The following is a 27,496-nucleotide window of genomic DNA, read 5'->3' as shown; positions in this document are numbered from 1 at the left end:
TTTAAAATTTGACCTCATTAAAAAAATGAAAGCCACAATCCAATGATAGACCTAAATTAGAAAAGTTGCCAGTACCCTATCCCAAACCTGTTGGCACAAGAGTCAAAGCAAAAACCTTAACATGAAATCAAACTAACAAACACTTCTTAAGCACAGCATGAGTGTAGCTTATTATAATTTGGAAAATTCCACAGTATTTATCAACTCCCAAGCAAGGCTATGATGCTCAGAAGTGTACCACAGTAGACGTCAGTGGTAGCCACAGAGCTATGGCTCTGGGTGTGTTGCCATAGCAACCGTGTACTCAGCAGCAACATGCTGTCTGCTTCTCACCAGCCCAGAACCAGAAGCAGAAGAAAAAAAGCTAGCTTCCTGATGGGAGCAACCCAGGGAGTCAGAACACAAGCTGTCTCCATCATTCCTGTGCACACACAGGAGACTTCCATTCAGCAGTCTGAAACTGTTTCTACCTAACTCTTAGGGAAAAAAACTCACACAATTGCTTTTCTCTGCCACATAAACACAATCAACACACTTGAGCACAGAGCATTTAGAGATATTTTAGGGTATCTGAGGGCTGTCGGGGTCATATATTTAGCTGGGCCTAGGTATGAGAAGGGGCTTCTCTGGAAAGGAGATGGGGAAGTGGTGAACCATTTGAAAAGTCATCCCAAGAAACATTCTTTAAAGGAGATATATATACAATCCTGAAAGTCCTCTGAAGTTCTCTGTGTTAGACTTGATGCCCAGGGTAGTACCATCAGGAGCTTGTAAAATCTTTGAGGTGTGAGAGCTGGTGGAAGGTCCATAAATCATTGGCCATGTGCCATTAAAGGAGATTATAGGATCCCAGTCCTATGCCGTCTCTGCTCTCCAGCTCATGAGGTAAGCCATTTTGTCCTACCATAGACTCAAGTTATTCTGTTATAAGAAGTAAGCAGCAGGGAAGCCATTCCTGCAGAGGAGGGGAACTCAAAGGAGGGATGGCAAACAGCGAGCAAAAAGGGTCCTGAAGTCATGAAGTCAAAGCCCACAATCTACATTTGGATGTTCCACGTTAAAATAAAGTCACAGAGAAATTGTCCAACATACCTTTTCTACTGGCATGAAGTCATTTTCTACTTCGATTGACCTTGGTCTCAGTTTAATTGGCTTGTCTTTGAAGATATCTCCAAAGCCCACTCCTTTGACTTTCTTGGGCTGGATGGCTACAGTTGCCACTGTCCCGTTGGCACCTTCGGACTTGGTACTGCTTGAGTCACCCCCATCGCTCTCGGAGCCTGTGGTTTCTCTTAAGCCTGTCAACAGTGGGGATGAGGAGAGAAAGAGCTCAGAAATCAGCCAGAGGCCACAATAAAGAACTTCCCAGCCGGCCAGAAGCCATCTCTCAGAGTGGGACTGGACTTCTGCACTCAGGGCGCTGAGTATGCTGACTCGGGTTGTCTCAGAGCTTTGCTTGGTCTTCCTAAGCAGTGATTCAAAATAACTTTTCAGAAACTCAAATTTCATGCTGATCTCACTGTACATGTGACATTTGACATGCTTCAGCCAAAGCCTGGTTCGGATCCAAAATTTTTACCCATGGTTTGTGTTAATACCCATCCTTGCCACCCATACCTGGCCTTCCCACTCAATAAGTACCACATACTGGACCTCTAGATTTTCTGATTCATGTCAATTAGCAATTAGCAATGAAAGTAACATTTCCTAAAGGGAAACTGTAAAGCTAAAAATGATTCAAGCAAATTAGCAATTAAACCCCACAAACTTGTGACTGCCAAAGCCTTAAATCTCTTTGGATGGCTTCACAAGGAACAAATGCATGCAGGCATGTTCCTCTAAGAAAGCATTAAACCGAACTCGACATTGAGATAGTGTTTCTTAGCAAGATGATGGTGTTTGTTAAAGACAGAACGAAAACTGCCTTTCCAGAGGCCAGAATCCCAGCCCTGTGACTCTTCCTCCTTCCTCTACAACCACCATCTTCCCAAAGCTGAATTCTTTTCCAAGGAAAACACTAGGGGCATGACACTCTCCCTTTAACCTCTTGTGCCATATGTTGGGAGGTATATAAGAGAGTTATCAGCAAGACACTCAAAACATTTACCTCCCCAGATGCTTGCTCCCTAGGCTCTGCCCACATGCATGTTCCTAAAAAGAAGAGCCTATTTGAGTCTGTTAAATTCTGGGTATATATTCTTTCTTTAGTGGTCAGGACATCAATTATGCCAACAAAGGGAAGGGTTCAAAGGATATTTTTAGGAATATTTACTTCTGTCACTAAACCATATCTCTAAGGTTCTAGATATGTAGGGTAGCTTCTGGCCATTTATTCTCTATCTCCTGACCATAACAACGCCCTTGAGGTGAAAGAATGCCATTAAATTTCTTTTACTAGTGGCCAGTTGTACATTAGCTTCCTGTGGCTACTTGTCCATAGAAATGATACACCAAATAATTGTTCACACAGCATTTCATAAAATGTTGAAGTCATTTAAGTGAGGAAGTCTCCGAGCAAAAAAACCTGTTACATGCAAACGTAAAATATAGAAAGGTCATTACAGATTACTAACAGCATTCAGAATCAAAGCCTTAGAAAACAATGGTTTCCTTTGATGCGGCCATTCGTTTTCTATAAAGTAGTATTTCTAAGCCAAAAGGGTGGGGAGGGTGGAAGATAGCTGGTGCATATTTTAGTTAACTAAATCACAGCATTTATGAGCAAAAATTGAGGCCATAATAAGGAGGGGGTCAGCTGCACTTCACAGTACCCGATTGGTGTGTACAAACATGGAGAACCTCTGGGTTAGCTATCTATTCGTATGTTTATCTGTTCATTGTTTCTGGGAATACCCCTGCTGGAGATATAATTTTGGAGTCTAAATATTGTGTCATTCCCCTTTAACATGCTCTTATTTTGCTGTATGGATTCTTTCTATGTGATAAATGGCTTGCATATTCTTTTCATGTTCGGAAAGAACCATCAAGGGCGAAATAAAGAAACAGTGTAAAGAAACCCCATCACCTTCCATCACCATCACCACCACCACCTCCTCCTCCACCACCACAACCACCAAGACCACCACCACCACCACAACCACCACCTCCTCCACCCCCACCACCACAACCACCAAGACCACCACCACCACCACAACCACCACCTCCTCCACCCCCACCACCACAACCACCAAGACCACCACCACCACCACCAGCAACTCCACCTCCTCCACCTCCACCACCACAACCACTAAGACCACCACTACCACCACCACCACCACCACCAGCACCTCCACCTCCTCCACCTCCACCAGAAGGCAGCAGGACAAAAGGAGTGGAGAGTATCTATCTGTTTCAGTTCTTCAGAAAGAGGAATTCGGGGGGGGGGGGGTGTTCTTCTGTAGCTCACCATTAGCTACAGCTATAACCTGGTCTTCACTGCCACCCTAATTTCAGCAAGTTTCCGCTTGTACGGTTTTGCAGCCTTCAGGCTCATCTAAATAACTTCATATTAGAACTTGTAAGAAAAAGTCTATTATACAGGGAATAGAGGCACAGTCATTCAGCCACACAAGCATGGCCTGGGAAGGAAACACACGGCAGATTTTTCTTCCAGAAATTCTGGCAGCCTGATTCTATAATTTTTAAAAATGTAAATTATACAGCTAAATGTTTGCATTGATTCAATAACTCAAAGATTTAGTTCTTTTCCTTGGAAGGAAAGAAAGGTGACTTTATTTTCATGTGTGTTAGGTATTCCTTCTTTTGGTTACTTGTGACTATCATGGGTATCGTCTTATAAAATGTCCCCATATCATATTCCGAATGCTAGATGGCACTCTCAGGCAGCTCGACCTACCGAGTGGAATGTAGGCCAGGGCCACTTGACGAAGAGCACATTACTGGTCCATGAAGAGGTAGGGTAAAAAGGTATGAGGGTTTAGAAACGACTTTAGCATCGCGACTTTATGCACTGGCCAGGCCAGGGCATGGAGATGAACAAGGTCAGATCTCCCCACTGAACACCAGGAGCACACTGCAGGCTAAGTCATATGCATTGTGCACTTGTTCGGAGTGGAACAGAAAGAAAAATACCCTCACTTGAAGCATTTGAGGGCAGTTCTGGTGCTCCTGTCTGAACCTCTGTCATCACGTGTACATATATAGTTCATGAATATGAATATATGTGCACCACAGTGACTGTTCTTCCCTCCCGATGCAAACAGAGCAAAGCCTCCTCAGATTTGCTTCTGCTAGTCCCATGGCTGTCCACTGGGGTACAATTCACCCTAGCTTCAGCACCCATCAGTTCCTGATTGTTTTTAATTTGAAACATCCATGTGTAGTGCTTGTGATGTAACAAGAACTGTTCTACGGGCATCATGAAAGTAATTCATACATCTCATTTCTTCAGCTTTTGGCAGCTCTATTTTACAACACAAAAGGCTGCCCATGGGTCCTGCCAAAAGAAGTCTGCCGTGTGGTGATTAGCTGGATGAGCAAAGCAAACCACTGTATCTGGCATGGACTTCCATGCCAAAATTTTCTTTCTTTGAACCACACAAATGACGAATGACCCATTTGGAAAAAGCAGTAGCTAGGTGAGGTTGATGTCTCCACCAGAAGCCATCTTCCACTGCCATGACAAAAGCTACTGCTTCATTCTCTGCAGGCATGGTTCATGCACATAGGTCATACACATGAGACAGGCAGAAAGCGAACAAGACAGCGCCAGGATTGGTGGTGAGAATGCTCTTGTAGCCCACACCAAGGAAATGCCACTTATTACAGGCAAATAAGCCCATGTCCTTGGCTCAGAAATTCGCAGACACTTGGCATAAGCGTGGGCAGCTCAGGAAAAGCGCAGCTGCATCAAAAGCCACAGGTGCTCAGATCTTATCTTTATGATTGCTTCCTGCTTAAGGTCACTCACTGTAATAGCGTCTGTGGCCCTCCGTCTTTCCCGGTGCAGCACGATACAGAATTGTCCCTTCAAAGGTAGTCTTTCCTGACAGTGAATGAGAGAAGAGAAGGGGGAGAGAAAAACAAGACAGGGGGCAGGGGGAGCAAATGATGGCAAAAGAAGGAAGAAGAAGAGTCTTTAACTGAACTTGCCTTCAATGATTCCACTGCAAGAGCTTCATCCATGCAACTAATTAAAGACCATTAGGCAGAGTTTCAGAATGTTACAGAATGAGCCCAAAGTCCCCATGTGATCACAATGGCAAGAAATAACCAGATTTGGGGCTTGCCTCTAAAATGACCGGAATGTATGTTATACCCAGTTAAAACTTGGAAGTCATTTCATATTTTAACTTAAGAATAGGAAAACCTCAATTAATCAGAGAGAATCCAATTCACAGGATTATTCCATTAACTCAGTGGGCAAGCACACTCTTCTCTTTGGAGAGTATGACCTACATAAAACAGAGCTGGCCTTTCTGCCTCTGTCTTTTATACCCGGAGCCCCACATGGTAAAAGCTGATATTCAAGCCCCAGTATTCTAAACAAGGCGCAGAATCCTCCTCAGAAAATTTGTTGGGTAGGGGTGTGGCTCAGTAGTAGAGTATTTCCTAAGCACACACAAGGCACTAGGTTGGATTCCAGCATCATAACAGGACGAAATAGAAGATTTGTCACTTCTCAGCACCTTCAAGAGAGACCAGATATTAACAAACTACAGGGGATATTTTACTAGTGAGATTTGAAAACAATAGTGGCACCCCTACCAACATGAGGGGATGCTTCAGTTTATCACCAAGGACATCAGAGAAACCCTATTTCTTGAGACATCTTAATTGAGGTTTTGCTGTGTCAATAATGAGTCTGTACTTAAGCACCGAGGACATAGGACTCATCCAGCATCAAATATCATAATTTTTGATAAAATATCATAGGACTGAACACATAGCTAAAGCCCAAATATCACTGGATCATAAGAGCACAGATGCATATATTGCTCCAATTTAAGTATACACATATCCACCCACCTTCCCAACACACACACACACACACATAACACACACACACAACACAGAGAATATCACAAGATGGTAAGATAGATGATTTGAAGAGTAATCCCAATTAATAAATGTATTATTAAAAGAAATAAGTTCTGTTATAGCTCAAACAGGGAGGCAGGCTTATACTCTCAGAGTGAGTTGAGAAGTGCGAAGCATAGGCAAAGCGTAACAGGGAGCGTAACTGAAGGGGCAGAGAGAAGCTTCTCTCGTGCCTTACAGACTCTGCCGTGAGAACAGGACCCCCTGACAGGGTCAGTTTCTAGGCCTTGTCACTCTCAATTGATGACACCAATTATAAATAGTCAGAATGCTCTAAATAGATTGTCAATCCCATGTGTTACAGAAATGGTAATATGCCCTGGTTTGGAAATCTGCCCTTTGGGTCATATGTGCTGCAGCCGATTAGAGTCAGACGTTAGGCATTCAAGTCACTACCTATGTGTGGGCCCAAGTATAAGGTATGCATAAGCAAACTCAGCTGCTCAGGAAGCTGAGGTAGGAGGGTCCTTGGAGATCAGCTCAGGTTACATATTGAGTTCAGGGCCTTGAGATGCAAAGTGACACCATGTCTCAAAAATTAATCACTGTGTATAGAGGAACAATCTAGGGAAGCAACAGGGTTTTGCAAACATGCTTCTTGAGGAGCTCCATGCCAAAAGCAGAGCAAGTTAGCAGCTAAGTTTTATTTGAACAAATTTTCCCCTACTTAACTTCCAGGAGGTCACCATTACTCCTAAAGCGCAGCTGCTGGTGTGAGGACAGGCCTTCTATAAATGAATAGCTGCAGTCTTCACAGTGGCAGCAAGGGGGAGGAATAAGAGAAAAGAGTCAACATTCCAGTGATGGTCCTGAGCACAGCTGGGCTTGCATGTGCTCTGCCAGAGGAGCTGAAAATCCCAGTGGCTGACAGACCATCGTCCTGCTATGTGCACTGTCAGTCAAACCACTCTGTAAAGTCCCCCTGCCCACCGGCAGCAAGGCAATCAGAGAGGTAACCTGGGCTAGGCTAGGGTAAGGATGCATAGGTGCTCTTACTTGAGTCAGGAGCAAAAGAGACAGGCAATCAGAAAGCTTATGCAGATGAGCAATGTTTATCTTGCTGGGGGGCGGGAATATTTTATTTACTATGACCATTAAATATTAGGGTTTTTTGTTGTTGCTTTTATAGGTAGGGTTACTCTGTGTAGCCTTGGTTGTCCTGAAACTCACTCTGTAGACCAGGCTGGCCTCAAACTCACAGAGATCCACTTGCCTCTGCCTCCCTAGTGCTGGGATTAAAGGCATGAGTCACCATATTGACTTAGATATCAGTTCTTGAAGGCAGCAAACACTATAGAAGGGAAGAGTTTTAAAATTCAGACACAAAACTCTATGTGTATGTTAGCACCTAACTTTCCCTGAAACTCCATTTTATCTATTGCTTAACTGCTATTCATTGCCAATAGAACACAAACACAAACCCAACATCACTAAATACTAAAAATGAAAAGAGTCTGGTGAAACCACAGAATGCAGTTTTTCAAAATATGTTGGCATCATGGAAGTGGTTTGCTGCGCTTTCTTAAAAGCACTTAACGTTTGTCTTAGCTTGATATGTCACCAAAGTATCAGAATCTAAACATTTTAAACAGAAAATTGGGGAAATAGGAAATGGGAGCTTCAATTCAAATGGAAAATTGTAGTTGTATATAAAAACATAAATTTCTATTCCTCAGCAGAATATGGGAAACAATCGACAATGTTCTATAGCTATAGGATAGGGTTTCTTTTTGCGGGGTGGGCTCATGTATTTCAGGCTGGCCTTAAACTATCTACGTAGCTAAGGATGACCTTGAATTTATGATGCTCCTGCACTCACCTCCAAACACTGGGATTACAATTTTGTGCCAACATGCCTAGCTTATTCAGGTACTAGGGATCAAATCCAGGGTTTTGTGCATGCTTGGGCAAACATTCTAAAAACTCAGTTACATCTCCAGCCCAAGGACTTTTAAAAAGTAATAATTATAGTTTTAAAAACAATTATTTGAAACTAAGTAGTATCAAAACTGTTAAAATGGAAAATTCACATATATTTTAAATATGAGGCAAAATATATACTGAAATTGGATCATAATCACATGTAAATTTTTTGTCCAAATAAATCCCAGAGCCAGGAAAATGTATGATTATAATATTTGCCGATTAGCTCTATTTCACTCTATTTAGTCAATGGGAACAAATGCACAATTATAGCTAAAAAGACAATTAATCAACATGTATGATTGGGGTAAGAATGACCTCAACTTTAGTCATGTTTGAAATTCACCAGCTACTGGGTGAGAAGTTGATCTGCTTGTGTAGTGGAGGTGATGCCAGAGTATGTGCAGAAAGCTGGCATGCCAGTCTGGTCTCCTAACGCAAGCCAGGCCACAGCTGAAGTGGAATTACTTTGTGCGTAAGTGTTGTCATCTGGCACCAGGCCAAAGAAGCAGAACATGACGGTGCACACCTGCTATCTTAGGACTTTGCACTGTTGAGGCAAAGGTTTCTATGTTCTGTTTTAGAACAACTGAATTTACTAAAAGCCTTTTGTGTGTGCGTATTTATGTGATGTGAGAAAGTCCATTTCAGTCATTAAAAAAGAAGTTTGTTGGGTTCCACTCTGTAAGCCCTGTCTGATCAGTGATCACTTCTTACTGATAATCAATGACAGCTGAGTCCAAAAGGAAACCCGGACCTCATGACCCTCCAAGTAGAGCATCGAGGACCACCTAAGAAAATGTGAGACACATACACACACAATCTTAATCTACTCACATCCCTAGAGTCTATTATCAATTTCCTGAAATAACAAGAGAAATGAAACTATCACAAGCCAGACAATGAGGAACTAATGGACAAACAGCTCAGCTTCTTTAGCAAATAGATTGTACAGAAGGAGGACCCATGATGGAGAGACTGATAGATTCAGAGAAATTTAAAACATGTCAACCCATCACTGGATATGTACCTTATTTGGATCCAGATTCATGTCAACAAATTCCATAAAAAAAGGTTATTAGAGGAAAGTGAACATGGAGTACATGCTGAATTATTTAAGGAATCACTGCAATTTTGTATGCATGTGGTAATGGTACTTTAAGAAGCCCTTTTATTGATAAATATTAAAATATTTATGGGTGGAATTATCTAATGTCTAGGAGTTTCTTTAAGATAAAACAGAGCAGGAATGTGTAGGGACATAATGTCAACAAATTAGCCATAGGCTGAGAACTGATCAACTGACCAACAGGTACAAAGGGATTTTTTTATACTATTCATATTTTACCTATGTTTAAAATCATTGATAACTAAGGATTTTTTAAAAATCTTTTTGAAAAAATACATCTAAAGTGTTACAAGCTCCAAGTATGGTAAAAAAAAAAGTTTTCAAACTTAAATATGCAAAAAGTTCTGCTACTACTCAACTATGGACCAACCCATATGACTGTTAAAACTGTCCTTGGCAGAACAAATTACCCTGAACAGGAGTTATGAACCAGATGATATATGTAAAAATGTATGAGAAGCAAGTTGTAGAAATTTTTACCTGTCATTCAAGATAAAATGTCTTCTTGAAGTAATAATAAGTTAATTAAGAATTTATTAAACACCAACCATGTGACAAGTAGTTAATGCCATTGCTTCTTTTATAAGGACAATGCCAATGTTTCCTCTGTCAGAGTCATTTATTAATATACAAAATTCATAACTTCAGATATTATTTGCAAAGTATAAAAATAAGAATGCATACATTCAAAGGAATGAGTGAAGCAAAGATGTACAAGAACATATTGTACTCAATGCTCTCTCCATATTAGGATACAGATTTTAGCTATAATGACAAAGAAAACCCTCATCCTAATACCTGGCAGTACTTAAAAGAATATTTATGTGATATCAGTGTAATCTCTAAAAATTACAAATATGGTATAAAGATTAGGATTTAACTTAGCTGCATAGTCATGTAATTAAGCAAACATTATAGAAAAATGGGCTGCCATTTACAAAGATTATTAAGTGGGTTGATCAAACAAAGACTCTGATAAAGTACATTTTGGCTCATAAAACAAAAAAGCTAGATGTTATTTGTACACTAACTACATTTTGTATTATCAACTATAGGACAAAAGCAAATATGCATTTACTGTAATTATAGGCAATGTAATCACCGGGGGAACGTGGTGAAGTATACATGGGTCCTCCCCATAAAGTTCATGCTTATTTTTTACAAATTCCTATAAATCTTAATTACTTCAAAACAATAAAGTTTTTTTTTTCAAAAAAAGCAAAATATATCCAGCATCCTAACACTATTCTCTGGTGAATGGGGTAGGGAGAGAATAAGCAGACCATTCTAAAATCAAAGGTCTATTTGGATAAATCCCACCAATATAAATATTCTCTGCAGCAATGTGGTCTGGTTATATATACGTTTTAGCACAATTTTATGATGAAGCAAATCATGAGTATAGAGAAGTACTGAAAACCCTACCACAACACAGAGCAATGAAGACATTATTCTCACATCTATTCTTCTATGAATCCCTTTTTGATCACTACAACCTACATCACCATGATACTGGTGTTATGGAATAGAAAATTGGTTGAACTATGTAAAGATGTATTGCATTTCTTTAACTGTGTAAAGATATATTGCTTTTATCTATGCTACATTTATTTAACTATGTAAAGATGTGTTGCTGTTTTACCTTGCCTGCCTAAGGCACCTGATTGGTCTCATAAAGAACTGAATTGCCAATAGCTAGGCAACAGAGGGACCAGTCAACCAGATGTGGAGGAAACAGGAAAGCAGGATGATGTAGATGAGGTAAACGAGCCTCGGGGCAGCACATAGATTAATAGAAATGGATTAATTTAGATTTTTTTTAAAGGCTAGCTAGAAATAAGCTTAAGCTAATTAGTCTCTGTGTCATGATTTGGAAGCTAGTTGAGCTCAAAGAAAATGCCAACTAAAGACTGGCTTCGCTGCCTTTGTGCCCCATTCTTCCTCAAAAAGCTCCTAGGGAACTTTCCTGAGCTTCTGGGGACATGTGTGTCTCCTTTCTGCAAGGTGACTTGACTGAGAGCAAGGTCCCTGTCTGCATCTTATTTGTCTCTGACTCTTCAAGGCATCAACAAACGCCTTAGTAACTATAGGAGCTCAGGAGAGATTTGATTAATGAAGAATAAAAAAGGAAATAAAGGAGAAGACAAAAAGGGATAGACAGGCAGACAGACAGAGATATGGGACCTGTTTTGCTAAACTGTACACATAGGAAGATTACAGCAAATATTGTTTCATTTTTTTTTTTATCAGAACCACCCATCCTTGTTAGCTTCTCCAGGGACCTCGAATCCCTTCAGCAATAGACAGCTGGACTGAACATGGCCATAGAAACCACTAGACTTCCCTTGTTCTTGGGACTTGTGACATGACCAATTAGTGTTTTGGTTAACAGAAGGCTAGTAATTGAGTTGATGCTGCAGGTAGGTAAACGACAGCCAAATGATTGAGATCATTCCATTCAGTCAAAACCTCAAGTACCAAGAATTCCAGCACTACATGCTTTGAGAGGGGAGTCCACCACAGTCACCTTTCCATGGTAATGACGTGGGATGCATTTTGGGGTACAGTTTGTTTCAATAGTTCCAAAAACTATGGGATGTATTCCCTGAAACTCTTCACTTCTGAGAATATATAGCTAAAATGGTATGATGCTAAGACGTAAAGACTTTCCAGCGAGGTTGTCCCCAAATCTCCATCTCTGTATCAGTAAAAGAGTTACAAGGTACTTTTTAAATGCAGTCAAAATGCTACCGTGGCTATGGTAGCAAAGAGAAAACAAGTAGCAAAACACTAATTGGTCTTGTCCCAAGTCTATCTTAATGAGTCCTATCATTTACTGAGGACCTTCCTCTGTGAGGTGGTTTATATATAATATTGCTGTTGGAACTTAGACTTCATTTCTAAATGGAAGTAAAATTATAATAACCTGATCTTGACCTCCCCCCAAAAACACATTTAATCTACAATATTCCAGAGATACAGCACTGTTAATGTGGAACCTAGTTACCAGGTACGATACTATTCTAATGTACAAAAGAGGATTCCAGAGCAGCTAAAATTCTACTGTGGACTCAGGGGAGGGGGCAAAGTAAACTCTCACTGTTCTACTCATTTAGCTGGCCACGGTAGTGGAAAACCACAAGGCCCAGCTCACAGGTGAAAAGTTCCCAAATACTTCAAACATCCAAACCAATCCTTCATAATCTAGACTCAAGGATAGAATGAAGTTTGGAGCAGGAGGGTTCTTGAACTTTGGAAGTGGAAGGAAGGGGTCCTGCTGCAGCCACTGAGTCAACCAGCCAGTCCAGTTGCTACTATGTGTAGCAGGCTCTATGACCCAGAGCCATTGCTGAGACACCAAGCAAGAAAGGTCACCTAAGTACTTTTCTGGAAATGGCTTCAACTTCTGAATCAAACCTTTGTCCAATTATACTGCTGGGTGGATAAAGGAATACCAAGGCAATAGAAGAATACTATCTAAATTACAATTTTCTGAATGGAAAGAGACAATATTTAAGAATTGTTTTGGTAAGACTGGATTGTCCTCCTCTTTTCAGGAAGGAAAGACAGCAAGTAGCATCACACCACCATGACACAGGTCAATCTCCTACAACATTCATGCCCATGACCTTGGCTCAACATGGCACAAGATAGACACAGACACCCACATGGAAAGTTGGGTTAGTGACTGGGAGAACAAAGCTTCCCGGTCCTGACCTTTTGCTCCATGAGCTGGAAAGGGTAGCAGAGAAGCTGGAAGGAAACCTTCAGGCCCTGGAGAAAAACACACCTGAAGTTGTTCTCACCATTGCAAAAGGAACCACTTTCTCATTCAAGGTGAGGCCTGGCCTCTTGACTATCTTGTCATATACTCAATGGAGCTGGCATGCATTTATCTTGAACACAGTACCTTGCCACTAATAATTTTGCTGTATTTCCCCCAAGTTCATCAGAAAATACTAGGGAATACTGATCATCTCATCTCAAAAAGAGATAATTACAAACTCAATGGGAAATGACATTCTAGAAGTACGGGGAGGCACAGCAACATGTGCCACCCATGAGCCAGTACTACCACGGGTGAGGACTGGCACTCACTTATCCAGAGATATAAAGAACCTATAGCTATAGATCACATCTATACAGTGATAAGATTACTAAATCACAGTGGGCAGGGTACTCTAGCCAACAAAATACCCACAAGCTTTTGGCACAGGCCTTTGGCACAAAACAATCATACATAAGGGAGGCTAGGCCAGAGCCTCGTGGTCTCCCCCTCTCCTGTTCAGTACAGTAGACTTCCTTACTTGACTTGGACAGCTGCTCATCCTGGGAAATGCCAAGCTCGTCCGACTCCCCCGACAGCTCCTTGATGAAGTTGGAAGGAAACATTCCAGTCTTGCCATTGAGTACACCTTCCCACCATCCTTCCTCTACCTGCACGGAGGCAAAGAGAACAGAGGTACAAGGTCAAGTTAGAAGCAGAGAGTAGGTCACATGGCCCTTATTCAGACAGATAAAGGCGTTAGCCTGGAACCCAATATAAGTGGGCAAAATGTAACATTTCATTTTAGTCAACTTCTAACTGAAGTTTGGCATTTCCTTTGGTTATTAAAATAGGTAAACATACCAGTATTAGAAGGACCTGTGACTCATCATGAAATAAATCATGAATAATTTCCTATCACATCACAGATGCTGTGAGTACCTCAAAATATTATTTGTGCTACTTTAAAATGGTACAAATCATACCTGGTAGGTGGCATTTGTTATTCAATGTATTATGAAGGTATCACATATATTTTTATATCAAAATTTACTTGTATTTGATGTGTACTTCACTATAGTTTGCTTTGTAATTTTATGTGTTTTGTTTTATGAAAACCACTAATAAAAAACACCTGTAAATATAAGCAGGCATGGTGGCACACATCTGTAATTCCATCACTCAGATGATACAGCAAGCGAGATAACAGCACCTGTGACGCCAACCTGGGTTACACAGCTATAGCAAATGGCTGGAAATGTGGCTCCTTAGGAAAATACTTGTCTAGTATCCACAAGGCCTAATTTCTACTCTCGGTACGACAATCAAACAGCAGAAAGGAGGAAGAAGAAGAGCAATGAGTGGAGGAGGAAGATGAAGAAGAGAAGAGAGGGAGGGTGGAAGGTTTTTCAAGAGAACCAAGACTAGACAGTTGAGAGAAAAAAACTCCTTTTTCAATTAAATTTTAAAAATGTAATTACAAAAAAACAGTTCTGAGCTAAGGGCTTGGAAGGTAGAAAGATTTTCTATGGGTTCCTCCTGGGATGTGGGGAGAACTGGAGTATCAGAGGGCAGTAAGGTTTCAGCCTTACTGTAGGAGCTGGACGGGAAAAGCAGTGGGAACACACAAGACAGGTTCAGTTTTGAGGTATGAACTGGTCTTGATCAATGAGCTAAGAGCAAGTGAAAGAAAAACTGTCAGAAGAATTTGAGATGTCCGAATATTTGGTTAGCTTCTTGGAGGAAAACTAAGGTCATTTTGAGAACAAGCAAGTGTTAGGTTACCAATAAGAAGTGGGATGATAAAAAAAGGAGCTAGAGACTTTAGGGTCTTTTCTATAGGTATATATTACCAATGCAAGCCAAACACAATTTAAGAACTTAAATAATTCAAACAAATAATAAAGAAAAGTAAAACTCAAAGCCCAGTTCATATTCTATCCTGAAACTTAGCTGTATGAACTCATTCCTTTTTCTGCTGCCAAAATAAACCCTCTTCTCCATCTGCCTAACAGAGCTCGTTAACACACCTCAAGTGGCATATTTAATTAAGCGTGACCTTTGTCTCTGTTAGACGTATGTGCATTATGGTCCTATGCTAAAATCTGGGGGTACAGAATTATATATGATAAGTACCTGTTTTTGTTGAAGAAGGTGACCATCTACCAATATAGGAAGGTGTGACTAAAGACTAAGGCTAACAATACAGGATAAATAGACGAGAGAAAGACCGTGACTCAGGGCAAATCAAACTTGTTACATGAAGATGAGCTCACCTAGATCCGAGATGGTAGAATACAAATTTGAGAAAAGAGAAATCCAAATTAAGGTAGGCCTTTAAGAAATTAGAAACAGTCGCTACAATTAGGGGAGATATGTTCAGGGCATTCCGGAAGGGAGAAAGGCGCTGATGAAGGGGGAATGGAGACAATGGAAGCAGTACATTTAGGACGCTTGCTAGAAAAGCATAGCATTGAGATTTGTGGAGTAGGAGGCACATTTCCATGGCCAAAGAATCTTAAGGGAAGAATGCACACAACAGCATCCATGTATGGCTGTCCTGATGATTATTCAGCATCAGTTCACTGCATTTAACACAATTTCCACCAACTAGCATTTCCATGTTTCTATGCCAACTCAGTTGATGTGCATTATTCCTTCAAGAAGGTTTTGATAGGATTAAGACGGTTGGAAGGATTCACTGTGAGTCTGCATATCAATAGTCACAGGATTTGTAGCACGGGGTCCTTGTGCTAGCTCTAAATAAAGAACCATAAAATAGCCCCTATCCTCTCAGGAATCACAGGGCAAGAAAAAACCCAGGGCAGGACTCATGACTGAGTGATATCTGGCACAATCCCAGGCTGCAAAGGGAGCTGGACCAACTCCATCTATTCCGTTTGATGATGTCTGAAATATTCCCATTCCTACTAAGCAGCTCTAGTGTGAGACACCAGGAAAACACTCCTGACGTGTAGGATCAGCAGCTGCCTACTGGGAAAACAAAGGTATCTTTGCCCTGCCACACCCCAGATGCTAGTATCCCTGTCATTGCACAGCCGGAGAGGCCTGTGGGAAAACAGCAGAGGTATATCATTAGCCACACAGCAAGTAGAAGGGTTGGCAATAAAACCATTGCTCATCACCTGGGGGATACTCTTCCAATTGCAGCTTCCATGGGCACAAGGGGTGTTTCTTTGTGACCCTGAGCCCTTCCTGTGGGAAAGCCTGATACCAGAACCACTGAGAGCTGTGTAATACAATTTCTTCCTATAGTCTGCTGCTTTGGTCTCAAGATTAAGCCTGGAGATAGGAGAAAAATGATCCTTATTTTCAAATTAGCTCTCTTCAGTGATTTGGTTCAATTTCCTACAAAAAGACAAGGGCACTGAAGCCCAGCCCAGAATGATGGTTTCCCCCTAGCAAACACAGTACCAATGGTTTCATGCTAGGTAAATCATGAAAAGAAATTCTATCAAGTCCCGATTGCTTCACAAAAAGGTTTTTTTTGTGGGGGGGGGGGTCAGGAGTCGTGGGGGGGGTGGGCAAAAGGGAACAAGAGATCCTGATTCTATTACTGCTCTTTTGAATTAGGTCCTGCAAAACCAACCCTGTGTGGCCATTCCAATGATGTCAATGTTTACTAAACCATTATCCTGTACTGCCTTATGACCTTGGGATATATTCATTGGTGAACAAAACAGATAAAGACCTCATCCTGGAGCTTGAAAGATGGAGCCATACCTGAAGTGCTTGCCATGGAAACAGAGGACTCACGTAAAATCCAAATGTAGTGGCGCACACCTGCAGCCCAAGAACTGGGGAGGCAGAGATAAGAGGATCTTTGGGTTTTGCTGACCAGCCTCGCTAGCTGAACTGGTGAGCTCTGGGTTCAGTGAGACTCTCAAAAAATAAGGTAGAAAAGTGATTAAGGAAGATATCTCTGGCTTTCTCTAACCCAGGCACATACATGTGCGCTCTCTCTCTCTCTCTCTCTCTCTCTCTCTCTCTCTCTCTCTCTCGCTGTCTCTCTCTCTCTCTCTCTCTCTCTCTCTCTCTCACACACACACACACACACACACACACACATCCTGGAGAAATTTCTGGAACAAAAGAGGAGAACCTGCACAGCTTGCATACCTTCTGCTTAGAAATCAAGATATCCCGTACTGATGCTTCTGTATTTGAACACCGAAAAAGAACTGTGTACCCTAGCAATAAAGTATAGACTAAATCTGGTACCAAAGGTTCACAGCTTCTGCACACAATAAGAAAGGAAGGGAGTAGATGCCCACCTTATCCCCATGCCCACCCCATCCCAACTCATCATCAGTCTTCTGTAAGCTTCTAGAATTAGGCTGAAAACAAACCCTAGCTGTGCCTTTCTGTGACCAAAGTGACTTACTTAAGGCCCCATGATTGCCCCTAAAGCAAACCCTACTAATGGCTCATAGCTGGGACCAAGGCAGTTTCCAGGTAGTGCTGTTTGGAAAAGGCTGCGTACAGAGAGTTTCCATTCCAGCACAACTTCCATGTCTTCACAAGGAACAGCCTTTATATAGGTTCCAGGCTTAAGGAAGTAATTTCTCTATTGTATACCTATTGGAAGCTGAGGAAACAGCAGAGTCAATTTCAACTCCCAGCTAGCGAGCCAGCCAGCCAGCCAGCCGTGCAGACATCACCTACATTTGTGAAGCAGGGAAGATGCCCGGGAATGGAAAGGTGAAACGCTTTCCACTAGATACTTCTCTGGACAAGTCCTATGTGGGTGTTTGGTCGGACGCATCACCCCAGCTCCCTAACACCCCTTTATACAAAAAGTCTGGAATATTTAGTCAGAGGCCTCATCCCAGCCTCCTGGCATCCATCTTTGGAATACTGGGCAGAAAACTCCATCTCAAGCCCCTTCCTCTGGGAGTTGCCTTAGTCCGAACTCCACCTCCAAGAAAGCCCACCAAACGGTGACCCCTCCCCCAGGGAGGGTCAAGAAAGCCTGCCAAATGATAACCCCTCCTCAGGGAAGGTCAAGACCACTCCCACAAGTTATTTAAACTGCTCCCCCCCCCACCATGAATGAACATCTCTTCAGCCCTCCTGTAGCTTTTACACTGCTGTCTTTTCATTGCATCCCCAGCATCTGTTTCGTATACTCCACACTCATCCCAAACAAATGTGCACGGGTGGCCTCTTCTTCACCCCCATGTGGGTTTCCTGCTTTCGCTTCCCTGCTCATTTGTCAAGTCCATCGTCAACTCCTTTTAGATTCTGAGCTTCTTGTAGTGCTCTCCACAACTACTGAGCCTGTTTCAACGTGCACATTCTGTTCAGTAAATCTCCGAGTCTCTATAATTACAGCCTCTCGCATGGTGAAAGCATTTAAATATTTGAGATGTTTCATAGTTATGCATATCTGCCATAAATATATCTGAACTCACTTTCAGTTGTGACCTGTACTGTATGCTGATGATTCCAATGTAACTGCTTTTTCACTTGATGCTGTTGTTACTTGAGATAGGGTCTCCTTTAGCTTAGGATGGCCTCAAACTCACTGCTGAAGCCAATGAGGACCTCAAATAACTGATCCTCCCACCTCTGTCTAAACGTTGGAATTATAGACATGCCTCACTACACTCAGCTTACCGTCTCTTCTAAACATGGCATCCCTACCCATAACATGAATGCTCCAGGACCTGGACCCACTAGGAAAACAGATGTGTTCACCACTAAATTAAACAGAGACAACTGTAGAACAGCTGGAGTTATTTAGATGATCAAACTCCAATACCAGGATTGTTGTATTATATGTAGCCTTTTTAAATTAAGAAACGGAAGTGCTTCTTAAGTAATGCAAAGTCTTAATGGTGGGGAATGGGGGCATGTTTGGATTGCCTATTAACCTATCAGCTTTTGTTTTGTTTTATTTTTGTTTGTTTGTTTGTTTTTGGAGACAGCATTTCTCTGTGTAGCAGCCTTGACTGTCCTGGAACTTGCTCTGTAGACCAGGCTGGCCTTGAACTCACAGAGATCTGCCTGCCTCTGCCTCCCAAGAGTGCTGGGATTAAAGATGTGAGCCACCACCAATTGGCCCAGTTAGCTTTTAAGGAACTTCACCAAATTTTAGAATACGTGCTGGGAAAGAGAACACTGAACTTGACTTCTCTTGAGCGAGACTGAAAGGAGGAGGAAGCAGCCATCCACCCACGCAGAAGTTTATCTGGCTGAGCAAAGGTTTAAAGCATTTCAAGAGCCTGCTTCGCTTGAGATGAGCGGCTCCGATCTCCTTCTATGGGCATAAGAAAAGGAAGGCAGACAGTTCTGGAGCATGCAAGTTATCATCTTTGCAATCGGCAAAGTTAGTGCAGGCTTTAATTCTGAGTCTGCAGCCCTCATTCACCAGCCGGCCTGACCGGCGAGCTCAGAGAGATGCCTCCGGAATTAATCACAAAAAAGCATACGAAAAGAAAAATTTCCGAACATTGCCACTGTGGAAGATATCACATCAGCCTCAGCTAACACAGAAAAAAAGGAAACTCCTTCTTTAGACTCCAGATGACACAGACAGGAAAACAAAACAAAATCAAACCAAACAGAAGCTGCAAGGCAGTCTTCAAGAACAAAAGGGGAAAACTCCAGGGGACCACAGAGTCTGCGCCCAGAAACTCTGTCCCCACACCATATGTATTGTCTGTCATGAGAACCCCACTAGCATGTCTCTGTCTTCTCCACTCTGGACCAGAATGACCCAAGTGAGTATTTATAATGACTTATTTAAAAATCGGAGGAAAAACATCCATCCACCTAGGAATTTAGAGCTTGCCATTCTTCTTCCACATTGCCAGCTTGATTCAAGTTTTCGGCGATGGCTTCTCCTACGGCTGAACTGCCTACTCTCCAGACAAGAGGTGGAAGTGGTGTGGAGGTTCTCCAGCACAACCTCTGCTTTGTCCACTCGGGGACTGTTGCTTGCTGTCTTCCTTCACCAGGGCTGAGGGCTGCAGGCTGGTGGTCAATTTCTGCCAGACAAGTGAACTGTTATTTCTCCTACCACGGGCCCAAGATTGTTTCTTCCCAAACCTTTTAGGCCTTCCAGGGGCGTGTGCTTGGTTACATAGTGCAAAAACAGGTGTGTGAAGAGAAAGACAGTGCAAGAAAAAAAAAAAAAAACGGCTGCCAACCTGAAAAGAATGGGGGTGGCGAGCCACAGAACTTCAGAAGGATAGTGTACTGCAATTGCTTCATTTACATTGCTACTGATCCACTTTTTAAAAAATGCAAAGTCAGAAAGAGACATAGGATCCACAGCAAGGAACTCAAACCAGCAACCCATACTCAGGGAAAAGGCCTTGGATACACACACACACACACACACACACACACACGAATACAATAAATATTGGGTATAGGCCTAACCCTATATTATGACAATGTTGAAAATGAACATAGATTGTAATATTTTAAGCTAGTATTAGATATTAAGATACATATATAATTTTTAAAATTCTGTGACTCAATTGTTTTCTAAAAACTACCATACACAGTCAAAATCCTAAGAGCTGTATGTCAGGGACTAAAAAATAGGTTGCATTTTTATGTGAACAACTCTAATACTATTAATCAATAAGAGGCAACTATAATATTTATATATACAATTATGTTGTACTCTCAGTTTTATTTTATTTATGCATATACGTGTTTTGTCTGCATGTATGTCTATATACTATGTGCATGCCTAGTGCCCCTGGTGGCCAGAAGAGGACACTGGATCCTCTGGGACAGGAGTTATGAATGATTGTCAGACATCATGTAGATGCTGGAGATTGAACCCAGGTCCTCTGGAAGAGCAGCCAGTATCTTTGACCATTGAGTTACCTCTCCAGCTCCAATATGTTGTAGTTCATTAAGACATTGCTTGTTTCAACAGTATCACAAAGCTTTAATTGCTTTCTAACCTTCATCTGTCCCTAGGACTTAAAGAATTTTGTTTACTTGGGACATTTTTTTTCATGCCTAGTACCTTCCTAATGCTGTAACCCTTTAATACAATCAATCCCTCATGGTGTGGTGACCCCAAAGCATAAAAATATTTTGGTGATACCTCATAATGTAATTTTGCTACAGCTATGAATTGTGATGTAAATATCTGATATGCAGGATATCTGATATGCAACCCCAAAGGGGCCGTGACCCACAGGCTGAGACCTGCTGCTCTAGGGTATGAGAAGAGGATGCCCATAAGCACATATACAACATTCGTCTCTAAAGGACAGATATTTATACACTGCTAATGACAAAACACCTGGGAGATCAGCCGAAACAGCAGAGACGTCTTGGTACGATTTCGAAATCATAGATTGAAAGGTTAGCCTTCAGACTCTATGGCTTTCTTTCTCCTTTTTCCTGGTGAAGCAAACTACAAGTGCAGCCTAGAATCCAGCTGGAAAGGAGCAAAAAAGAATCTGGAATTGCGGGTGACGGCCAATGGCTTGTGTCCTGTAGGCAAGTCTAGTCCCAAGTGCAGCAATTGCTCCTCGGGAAAACCTGTGGCCCCTTTCCTCACAGTTGACGAGCAGAAGTATATAGTATTTGTCAGAAATGTATCGATTCATGTTTCTTGTGTTCTTAAAGCATTATTATGCCAGTAAAGGAAAAAGCATCTTCTATGACAAGACCATTTTCAATGCTTTCTCCCTTTCAATCTTGGATCACATGCATATAGATCTATTTCACATGATTATATCCTAGTGTGTGCAATTTTCTGTTCGAATCTGTTCGTTTATTTTGCAACAAGCTGTTTTAGAGTTCCATTTATTCACTTAGTTATTCAGCAAGCATTTATTAAGGTACACATTAGGATTCAGGCACTATTCCAGGTACCACAAATACGGAGACAGATAAAAGCCAGGTCTCTGCCATTGAAAACTCTCGGTAAGAGGAATATAACCAATAATTATAATGCAAAACATCATAATAAATTAATATTTAAAGGTCTCTGTGTGAACCATCTTAATGACTTCATGTCTTCTAGTTAGATAAAACAATTTAATTCCTTTTCTTGATTATTTTTCATTATTACAAGCAATGCTACAACAACACATTTTTCTGTGTACATTTTTGTTAACCATTTTCTGCAGATAAATTTTTAGGAATGAAATCAGAGTCATACTTTATTCGTATCTTATAGCTATTGATATTCCTTCATGTAAGTATCATACAGCTATACAGATTCACCAGCCACACTAGGCATTGCCAATCATCTGACCAGTAGATTTTTCTTTGATTTTAATCAGCAGAAACCTACTAATTGTTCTCTTAATTTACACTTCTTTAATAAACAGCAAGGTGGGATATTTTCACATAGCTAAAATTTTTCTCCAGGGACAGACATGGTACTATATGCCTGTAGCCCAACCCTCAGAAGACTGAGGCAGTAGGAACCCAAGCTCAAAGCCAGCTTGGATCTACCCAGTGAATCCTTGTCTCAAAACAACAACAAAAATGAAAATACTATGCTCCATTATGGGATTCGTATTTATGGCAAATCCATGTGTCATCTGGTACTGTTCTAACAGCTTCCTCATACTTCTTGTTTGTTTTCTGAGATAGGGTTTCATTATATAGCTCTGCTAGTCTGAACTCAAGAGATCCTGCTTCTTCTACCTCTAGAGTGCTGGGCTTAAAGGCACATACCACCTTACCTGGCACCTTAATATAGCTTTCGTATGTTATTTATATATTTTATAACTTACTGTAGTTTTTCCTCTTTTTTGTTCTCTTTGTTTAATTACCTCGAATCATACACCATAATTTAACATTTTATTGGTCACAACTATTTTTTATTGTAGAATTTCTTCTATAGGAGTCATCTTAAGAAGTTTGCCCATCACTAAATTGACGTTCTGCTCAGTCTCCATTCATTTCTTATTCAGGTAAGTTTCAATAAATATTTCCTATGTGCCCTGCCTGGCATCGGTAACATATTAGCACAGATCATCCAAAACTTAGAAACAACGGGAGTTAAAGCACATTCTCCCAGGGCCACATTAGGAACCCGTTAACTGCTTCCCTAGAGACACGTATATTTGTTTGCCAAGTGAGAAAACAAAAGCAATTCGGGTGATCCTTATCAGGTTGCACTAAAAACAAACGGACTAGCAGAGATGCAAGTGATCTGTCCTCTGGAAAGGATAACCCCAAAGTCTCCGTTTAATTGCCGCACTGGTCACTATAGGCTTTAGAATCTAAGTGGGCCATCTTCATCAAGTTCCCCATCCCTTTGCTTTCACAGCTCTCTCGGAGCCAGCCTTCCCACCTTACAGATCTCTTCCTGGTGCGTTAAGGCCAGGTTAGGTTTCAGTGAGCCTTCAAAGCTGGCTTCTGCTCACAGTTCTGCCACTTCTACCCGCGTGACAGCTCACTTCCAGACCTCCTCTCTTTTCCATAAACCATGAGCTTCTGTAAAGTCAACTGATGTCCAGGAAATAAAAGCAAGTAGAAAACGTAATTCTTTTTATACAGAGAGCCAAATGTTGAACCAGAATGATGAGGTCCTAAATCCAAGGCACAAGATGCTCAAAGCCTGAGGGAGTAGAGCCCAAGCAGCCCAGGCAGTATCTCTAGGAACATTTTACCATAAGGCTCATTTTGGATAGATAGGATCAAAACACTCAGGAGAAAATGGCACAGGAGACTCAGGGTGTCCCCAGTCAATGGACCTGTCTTGCCCCTTAGCCCTGCCTCTGGTAGAATATCTTGAAGGTCTTTGCTCATCTACACCATAAAGTGATCAGGATGATTAAGTGGGTTAATGTGTGAAGAACCTCATCACAGAGCTAGGAGCAGAGCTCCTATGTGAAGCTTAGGGTTTCCCACCAGAGCAACAACAACAAAAGTACTGTAGGGAATGACGAAGTCCCGAGTGAATGTGTAATGTTGCCATAAACATGGCCCTGTCAAAGACCCCAATGCCTCAGACTCACGGAAGTAAAAAAAAATCTTCCCTAGCTATGGCTCATAGAAATGACAAAGTCTTCTCTGGTCAGATGGCAGATGCTGACAGTGGGGCAGAAAATGTCCACTGTAGCCTTCTTCCCCAGGTCCCATGTTAATGCCTGATAGCTGCTCCCCTACAAACTGCACCCACTGAGATTTGCTAAACCCGTATTCTTGATCAGTTCTATAAAAATCCCTGTCTCCTCTTTTACCTGTATGTAATGACCGCCCCCTGTTAAGCTCTATGTAATAACCCGCTTTTCTGGTCAATTATTTATAATAAATACACTGAGTTTTGGGTTTTCTTTGTTTTTTGGGGGGGGGGGGGGGTGGGGTGGATGCATCTCCATTAAAGAGCTCAGTCCACTGAATCTGAGATTTTCTACGAGTCTTTGTGGTTTGTCCTTTCTTCATCCCCTTGCCACCCCTAGTCAGGGTTCCAGGAACAAAACAAAACAAAACAAAAATCTTATTTCTGATACCTGTCACATACTTGGTCTAATAAATGCCACATGCCACTTTCATTCTCTCTAAATCCATTGTTCTCCACAATGAAAACTGAATCCCTACTCTAGAGGTGGATCCATGTCATTGTGACCATTCAGGGTCCATCAAAAACTAAAGAAGACAGGAACATTGACGACACAGCACTGAAATTTCAAAGGTCCTCAGTGTTATGTTACAAGGGCAATGGCTTCAGATGGCCCCACATCTGACCCCAATCTGGCCTACAGGAATTCCCCTGCCAAAACCAATTTGCCTTGGAGACTCAACTAAATGGTCTCTAGAGTCTCTTGGAGTTTGAACATCCATTGCCAAGGCTGACGGGCCTGCGCCTGTGCAGCAAAGGCTCTTCATGACTGGGTGCACAGGTTGGGCTGACAGCCCCATGAGGCAACAGTGTCAACTTGCTTACCTCCCCTACAACCTCTATGATGTCTCCGACTTTCAGCTCCAGCTCATCGTCATTCTGGGGTAGGTAGCTGAATGCCACCTGGCATCGGCGTCTCCGTCGCTCGCCTGGATAGGAAAAGCAAAATATTTAGAAATGGTTGTTCTCCCACACGCCACACTAAGGTTTTAAAGAGAGGCTTCCTAGGCATGCAGGCAAAGTAAGCCAATTTGTCTCAAATGTGCTTTCTGGGGCATGGCTAGAGGCATAGCAGCCCTGGTCTCTTAGAGAGGCGCTAGAAAGCAGAGCGATGCTTCTTGGTGTTTTGAAAAGCTGCTGGGTCAGAAGCCCATGGAGATGAGAAACTGATCCATTGGTGCAGAAGGCAAAAAGCCTACCCCGGAGCACTGGAGCACAGTGTTGCCTTAGACGCACTTCCTTAGATGGTGGCCCTTTCTATTTGTTGCTGTTGATTTGTAATGAAAGCTGATGTGATCTGCTAAAGAAACAAGAATGGTCTACTTCTGATGCTAGCTAGGCAAAGAGCACTTCCCCCAAGTGTGCAAAGTAAATGCGAAAGTGTCCTGGCCTTTCTCTTACTAATGTCACCCTTTCAACACACTGGACTTCAGGCCTGATAACCCAAAGCCAATTTGATTTCTGCTATTCTTGGTACCATTTCAAAAGCCCCATGGGGTTCAACATAGCCATTTGCGTCCCAGGGGATGCATTAGCAAGATCCCTGGCTGCGTCCACAGAACCTACACAGGCAAGTCAAAGTTAAAAGTCAGAGCCATACTTCATTTAGAGGACACTCAGGGTTACACCATGACATTTACACAATGGGTCCCACCAGGGAGCCTCAGACTTGAAGCTGGTACCAATATAAATGCTACTGTTTACAGAACGTTCATACTGCCTATGTGCATTGTGGGCATAAAAACCATGCATGCGGGATGGCATGCAGCAGTAGTGGTAGGAGCCAGGGAGAGATATATGAGGGCTAAGAACTGAGACAGGCATTGCTCATAGCTGACCACCTCACACCATCCCTTCATGCCACTGCATGGCCTAGAAAATCAACAGGATCAACGACTTCAAAGAAGGGCATTTAGAAAGGCCGGCATTATTTCTGGGTACTGCCTTTGGAGACTCTTTTTCTTTTCTAAGCTTTTCCTTGAAAAGGAAGTCCCTGTAGGGGTACATTAGCCCTACCCCCAGCATGACATCACACAAAAGGGAAGGTGTTGGAACTACATCTATGGGCTCCCTGATCAATATTTTTCAAAAGCCCGTGACCTAGTTCTCGCTTTCGTTTTTCTCTGTGTGCACCTCCCTAAGGAAGAACAGGCTTGAATACAAAGAAGAGGGCAGAAGTTCAGAATCGATATCTTGTCTAATCACATCTTCAGCTACTACACTAATGATCTCCACCTTTTGCGCAAAGTCACAAGTTACTGAATCTTACTCAGAACAGACTTAGAGCTCACTGGCACATTCTAGTCTAGCAATGTGTCCTGTCAGCTGACCTGACAGAGTCACACAACCTTGTAAGGAGGGCCTGGCTGGGCATGGGCCAGAGGACCCGCTGTGGCCTGGCTCGGCATGGACCAGAGGACACCCACTGCATATTGTTTCTCCGAAGAACAAGGCTAGAAAACTGGCATTTCAGTTCAACACATGCTGTCCCAAAGCTGGCCATGAAGGGACACATCTGTAATCCCAGAGCCCAGAGGACTGAGACAGGAGGATCCTAAGCTTCAAGTCAATGTAGGCTATTAAGTAAGATTCAATTTCCAACACAAAACCAAAAAACTACCACTACTGCTCTATAGCTCCCAATACTACAGGAGAGAAAGCAAGTTCTGGGCATTGTAAAAGATACATAGTTCTCATTCTAGCAAAGAAACCTGAGCGACAAGGCAATCATGGCTGTCCTTTCCTGCCCCCTGCCCCATATACATTCCTTAAGATGAAGTTCTATGAGTTTTCATTTTCTAATTTTTCTTACATTTTATTTTACTTCATCGCAGGGGCTGGAAGAGTTATACATGCGCCACAGTGTGCACACGAGGGTCAGAAAGCTACTTGTGGAGGTGGGTTCTCTCCTTCCACCATGGAGATCCTGAGCACTGAACTTAAGCCATCGGCTCAGGGGCAGGCCATCTCATTAGCGCCCCTCCATTATCGAATTTCAGGCTTGAATGAACTCCCAAGACACAACTCTAAGCACGATACAAAATAACAAACGTCTGAAAACTGACAGAACCACAGAAAACACCAACTACAGACCAAGGTGACTTAGTGCCCAAAGCCCCTGAGGGTTCTAGCCGAAGTCAGGAAATTTCGATTGCATGTAAGATGAAGTACTGAAGTGGAACACTGTGCGCAGAAAGGCTTAAGCATGGAGATGTGCCGAGCGCGGTGGAACTTAGGGGAAGAAGGGGAAGGCTAATCCAAATGAAGAGGGTATCGTGGGTCATTGGAACCTTACCACTCAGAACCCAACTTAAAAAATGAGTGGAAGGATAGTAAAACACATGTGAAATGAGAGAAAGGGGGGGGGGGGGTCCTGAGAGTTAAAGGGCTAATCAGGGATGGGAAGGAGGAACAGGAGAGTGGGTGTGATACTGGATTGTTAAATCAAAACTAAGAATCTATGAAAAAGACTTATGAAAACACGCTAGTTAATGAACATGTTTCAAAACAGACATTTGTTGTCATTTTGTCCTGCATG

At 42.1% G+C, this 27,496-nt stretch overlaps 1 protein-coding gene across 3 annotated transcripts in view; it reads right to left on the bottom strand.

Annotated features, from left to right (window-relative positions):
• Positions 1-27,496, bottom strand: part of Sh3kbp1 (SH3 domain containing kinase binding protein 1) — a 336,253-nt gene that overhangs the window by 146,719 nt on the left and 162,038 nt on the right. For all 3 annotated transcript variants that reach the window (XM_038316361.1, XM_038316363.1, XM_038316362.1), the window contains 3 exons: positions 24,784-24,887; positions 13,420-13,549; positions 1,093-1,298 (listed from right to left, as the gene is read on the bottom strand). In XM_038316361.1, the coding sequence (XP_038172289.1) occupies positions 1,093-1,298; positions 13,420-13,549; positions 24,784-24,887 (440 nt within the window). The remainder of the gene's footprint in view (positions 1-1,092; positions 1,299-13,419; positions 13,550-24,783; positions 24,888-27,496) is intronic.

Source organism: Arvicola amphibius, chromosome X (genome assembly GCF_903992535.2).
Source record: "Arvicola amphibius chromosome X, mArvAmp1.2, whole genome shotgun sequence".
NCBI classification, from domain to species: Eukaryota; Metazoa; Chordata; class Mammalia; order Rodentia; family Cricetidae; genus Arvicola; species Arvicola amphibius.
This window is presented reverse-complemented; position numbering and strand designations above follow the sequence as displayed.